The sequence below is a fragment of the Oryza sativa genome, chromosome 8, assembly GCF_034140825.1.
Source record: "Oryza sativa Japonica Group chromosome 8, ASM3414082v1".
In the NCBI taxonomy this organism is placed as follows: domain Eukaryota; kingdom Viridiplantae; phylum Streptophyta; class Magnoliopsida; order Poales; family Poaceae; genus Oryza; species Oryza sativa.
Window position 1 is genome coordinate 23,445,745 of NC_089042.1, and position 5,036 is coordinate 23,450,780.

Here is a 5,036-nt window from a genome sequence, read left to right on the forward strand (position 1 = left end):
ATCTCCAAATCCAGCCGCCACACCATCGGGGTGCCGCTCTACCAGAGCCGCCGCCGACTACCGCCGCACCGGAGCCTTCCCCCGCAACCCCGTCGACGACGACCGCTGCGCCGGAGCCTTCCCGTGCAAACCGATCGACGACGACCGCTGCACCAGATCCGTCCCCTACTTCCTCGTCGTCGACAGCCGCTGCAACGACGCCTTCCGCTGCAACCCCGTCGACGACGACCGCTGCACCAGATCCTTCCCCCACTACGCCGTCGACGACTTCCGCTGCATCGGAGCCGGTACCCCGTCGACGACTACTGCTGCACCGAAGCCATCTCCCACAACACCGTCGACGCCTACCGCCACACCGGAGCCGGGTACCCCATCGACAAGGTCCCTGCACCGTCGCCGTACCTAGCCGATGGGAAGACGTCGACGTCCAGTAGCACGAGGTACGCAAAATTATCTTGTCGTCTCAAGCTCAGATGTTTATGTGTACTGTCTCAAGCTATTAGATGTTATACATCATGTGGATTGATTTGCCGTCCAACTTCTATTAAGAATTTTCTGTGTGCAATCCGATTGAGGTCACTATCTACAATAACAGTTGATGCTATTGCTAGTTTGCTACTGCATATGGCATTGTTTCTGTGTTATTCAGGCGCACCTTTAAATTAATCATGCTATGTTGATTCTCAAATAAATTTGTGCCTTAAGTTGCCATAAGCATCTTCCAGAGTGTGGATTTCAGATCAACAATGGAAATTTTATTTAGATTCTGCTTTGTTTGTGTTTATGAATGTACCAATAATTTGAGTTAGTCGTATAAATAGATACAGTTTATTAGGTGAAAGAGAATGATATAATGGCTATATCATTTATATGACCAATGTTGTTCACTGTAAAAGTGTTTCCAGAGTTCTCATCAAAATTGTCTTTTAAAATGGAAAAGTGAATCACCCTGTTGTTTTTACTAGATATTGAAGTAAAGTTGTTTTTCACCATTGATCATTAAATCCCCAATGTTGATGAGCATGGTCTCTTTTTTTTTCATCCCAAATGCCTAGATACTTTATTGTTTCTATTTCTGAAAATGCTTATATGCTTAGGAAATGCCATCAAAATGCCATCTAGTATTCTGACCATTAAAATATGTGTATTCATGTAAGAACCTGCACAAAACGAATATGAAAGAACGTGGCAAGAGAAAATCTTGCAGAATATAAGAAGGATGGATGAACTTGGCATCAAAGACATAGCTGCCACTATTAAACATATCGAAACACAACATGCATCTTCAAAGACAAAAAACTCAGGCACCAAGAAAAGTCATGGAGAAGGTTCTGATACATCAGAGTTTCTCCCTGAAGATGATGAACAAGGGGTTCAGTGTGATGATGATTCATATTTAGAACCGGAGCAGCCCGTCCCCATAATGATTGAGGTGCTTCTTCTATCTTGGCTGTGGGGGGGGAGCTAGGATATCTGCAATAATTTTTCCGCATTTAATTTGTGCAGCATTTGATTATTTTTTTAATGATTGTTGCTAATTTATTCACATGCTTACAACTTTTGTGTTTATTATTGTAGTACCCTCGACAAACTAGACGAAAGAAGTGTGCGACGAAGAAGAAACCTACCCTCAAGATGCCACCAGGAGTAAGGATATCAAAGAGAGTGAGGGCGGGTGCTCCAACCGAAATGCCTCCTGGAGTCTCAACAAGGTCAGCGAAAAGGCAACTCATAGCAGAACAAGGTAAAGGTAATGGCCATGAAGAACTGCCTCCAGAAACAAAAAACAATGGTGATGAAGATGTGGGCAGTGGACATTTGCTTCAAGATAATGATGTGAACAGGCCCCCGAGCCCGGTGATGGACTGGTCATATGGACATGATGCCAACCATGAAGAGCAACCTGCACAGCAAACCAATTCTGATGTTGAAGGCCAGTTAGTTCAACGAAGAGAAATTTATTATTTTTTAACTATTTGATGAATGCTAACATTGTAATTGAATACTCTGTAGTACCTATACGAAGAGGCACAAGAAAATCAAGGCCACCAACTGCAGGAATAATGCTTGACAAGATGACCAAAGCTATGGGAAGAATGCCCATTGCTGTTGCCGAAGGGAAGAAAAGGCCAGATGAACCGGTGCAAGCTGCCAAGTTTGCATCAGAGGCTGGTGTTATCATTAGGACTAAAGTTCCTGTCTTCCCTCATTGGAAGAAGTACAAGGATGATGAAGGCTATATTAACAACTTCATGGGCAAGTTATCTGTAAGAGCCTATCTATATTCTTTTATATTTCATCTATTATATGACCTAGTGTTACTCCTTAATGATTGCAATTCAAACCATCAGGTCAGGTTGGCCATTAACCAAAAACACCAGCCAACAAGGGATGCTTGTGCTGATGTATGGCAGAAAGGGATACGACAAACACGGTATAATTTGAAGAAGGCCTACTTCAATGGAGTACCTGCTAACGAGATTAGAACTACCTCTCCCATAAGTAGCATGACTGATGAACAGTGGCTGGAACTTGTTGCAAAGTGGTCAAATCCAAAGAATATGGTATGTCATCTCTAATGACATATTTGTTTCATTTTATACCTGCGACTATGTCTAACACATACATCTTTTGTAGCAAATCTCTGAACAGAACAAGCAAAACCGGCTTAATGTTAGGTTCCATCAGGCTACGGGATCTCGCAGCTATGCTGCACACTTGCACGCTTACGTAAGTTCCCATTATCTTTTAGCATTAATTGTAGTTAAGAACCACTTATCTAATGTAATAGATATATAAAATAATTGATCTGCATTTTCTGTATTGAAATAGAAGGAGAAGAACAAGGTTGTAGAGCTTGATGCTGTGGATGCCTTTGAGGACTGCCATACCAGTAGGGAAAAAGGTCTAAGTGATGCTGCCAAAGATGCAATTGTAAGTCACTTTGTATATTCTTACAACATTGAACTCAATTCCTTGATACCTATGCCAACATATTATTAATTCAGCTCATTTTATATTTACATCCATAGGATAATTTCTGTCCTTAGTGTGCAGAGATATTTGCAGCTAAGATCATTACAGACTTAATGGAATTTATAGACTCTAACAATGTTAGAATACATACCAAACTAAATTTGTAGCTGGAAACTTGTCGCTAGACAACTTACCATATACAACATAAGTTGAGATTGGGTTAAAATGCCAAATAAGCTACATAAACATTTTTTCATCAATTGATCCTGGTTGCAGTTTGTATTTTTATCAATATCCCGGGTTTGAGGGTGTGATTCATGAAAACTCATTTTTACCTAAGCTGCTGTAGTGGTGTTTGCATGTATTGAGGTTTTGAATCATATGAACATAAGACTGAATATATTTCAGCCTTTACTACTTCAAAACTTATTTCATTGTAACTTGCAAAAGTAAACTTAATTGTGAGGGATTATGTACTCCACACTAGTATTTTCTTTCTAAACATTAGTGGTTTCTAGGGAAAATATTTAGGCATCATAGGAGGAATAGAAAATAACCAACGCTAAGTAACATTGCACCCCCTCCAAATTTTATGAAAGTAGTTGAGGGGAAAACCTTGTTCTTTTATAGCTACCAGGGTGTTCCATCAATCAAAAGCTGCCATGAAAGTTAATCAAATATAGTCTAAAGTCAGCCTTCTGATATATGCTAAAACAGTATCCTAGATTCTGTCAAGAAGCATTTGGCCTGCATTGTTGCTAGAGGCTAGATAGAAAATAATTACATTCTACCATAGTTAGAGCTCAAAATGTTTCTGGTCTCTTTCACAGTTAAGAGGGCAATGCAATATTTCTAAATATGGGAATGCTTGGCTTACTCATATAATTTGTTTCTGTTTTGGCTTATGGAAAACAAATTTGGTTAAATTTGCATTCTATACAAGTTTCCTTACCTCTAGTTTGTGCTTCCTGGTAGCTTTCCATCAGTTTTCAGTGACTTTTTGAATGTGTTGTGCAACTGCCAGTATTTTGAATGTGTTATGCAGCAGCCAGTTTTTCATGTATCTAATTTCATAGCTAATGTTCAATCATTGCTGCAGTCAAGTATGAAAGCTATTATGGAAGAACCTGTACCTGATGGTGAGACACCAAGAACTAGTGCAGAAGTTGTGTCCAAGGTTCTCTCTCGGGACAACTCCAATACCACGTTTTTGAAAAATGCTGGTCTGCAGATGAGCTCCAAGAAATCAGTGACACCGACAGAAGCAGCACTTCAGGAAGAACTTGCAGCTGAAAAGCAAAGTTCAGCCATTCTCCATGCAGAAGTTGTCGAACTAAAAGAACAAGCAAATCTTGCAAATGAAGCACTGGCAAAGACTCAAAAGGAGTTGGCAGAGTTCAAGCAGCAGCAGGAAGAGAACAATTTGCTCCTTCGACGTATCTTGAGCCTTTCCCAGGGTAACTTAAATCTATCCTAGTCTCCTTTATGATCTTCTGCACTGTGATGAACTCCATCTACTTATATTAGTTGTTTGATGGTTCTGTGAACTTATTGTCATGTGGTGGACTTGATTATGTGAAATGATGTTTGGTGCTATGGTGGACTTAATGTCATCCTATGGCAAACTTTTGTGGACTTAATGTGAACATATGTGTGCTAGGTTCTGTGAACTTTTTTGTAATATGGTGCTATGTGAAGTTGGTATATGTGATATATGTTGATGTTGGGCCTATTTGTAATGTGCTGTGAAGTTCTGATTGTTTGTCCATGTGATCAATCTTGATGTTGGGCCTATTTTCTTATGTGCTGCGAAGTTCTGATTAATTGTTGCTTGAAATGGGTGAATGCTAAAAATTTCCTAGATCTCATAGTGGGATGGGCCACAACAATATGTGAAGTATGTGGCCAAATGGGCTGGGCTAAGAAAAAAAAATGAGCGGGCCTTCATCCCTACTGTGCTAACGTGTCATCCAAACAAATCAACACGTGGCAACATCAGGTAAAGACGTGTGTCACAAATCAGATATGTACACGTGGCGCTTCAAAATGAGAGCACGTGG

The 5,036-nt window shown here is 40.4% G+C and overlaps 1 protein-coding gene across 2 annotated transcripts; it reads left to right on the top strand.

The window, feature by feature from the left end:
• LOC4345811 (uncharacterized) lies at positions 1-4,708 on the top strand. Of its 2 annotated transcripts, none has more exons than XM_015793645.3 (7): positions 1-440; positions 1,579-1,933; positions 2,014-2,267; positions 2,352-2,564; positions 2,638-2,730; positions 2,833-2,934; positions 4,076-4,708. In XM_015793645.3, exons 2-7 carry the CDS (start codon positions 1,636-1,638, stop codon positions 4,451-4,453), a joined length of 1,338 nt encoding a protein of 445 aa, XP_015649131.1. In that variant the 5' UTR covers positions 1-440; positions 1,579-1,635; the 3' UTR covers positions 4,454-4,708. The 2 variants fall into 2 exon arrangements, with proteins under 2 accessions (XP_015649131.1, XP_066159413.1); XM_066303316.1 differs by lacking the exon at positions 1-440 and adding an exon at positions 738-1,432.
• The last annotated feature ends 328 nt before the right edge of the window (positions 4,709-5,036 follow it).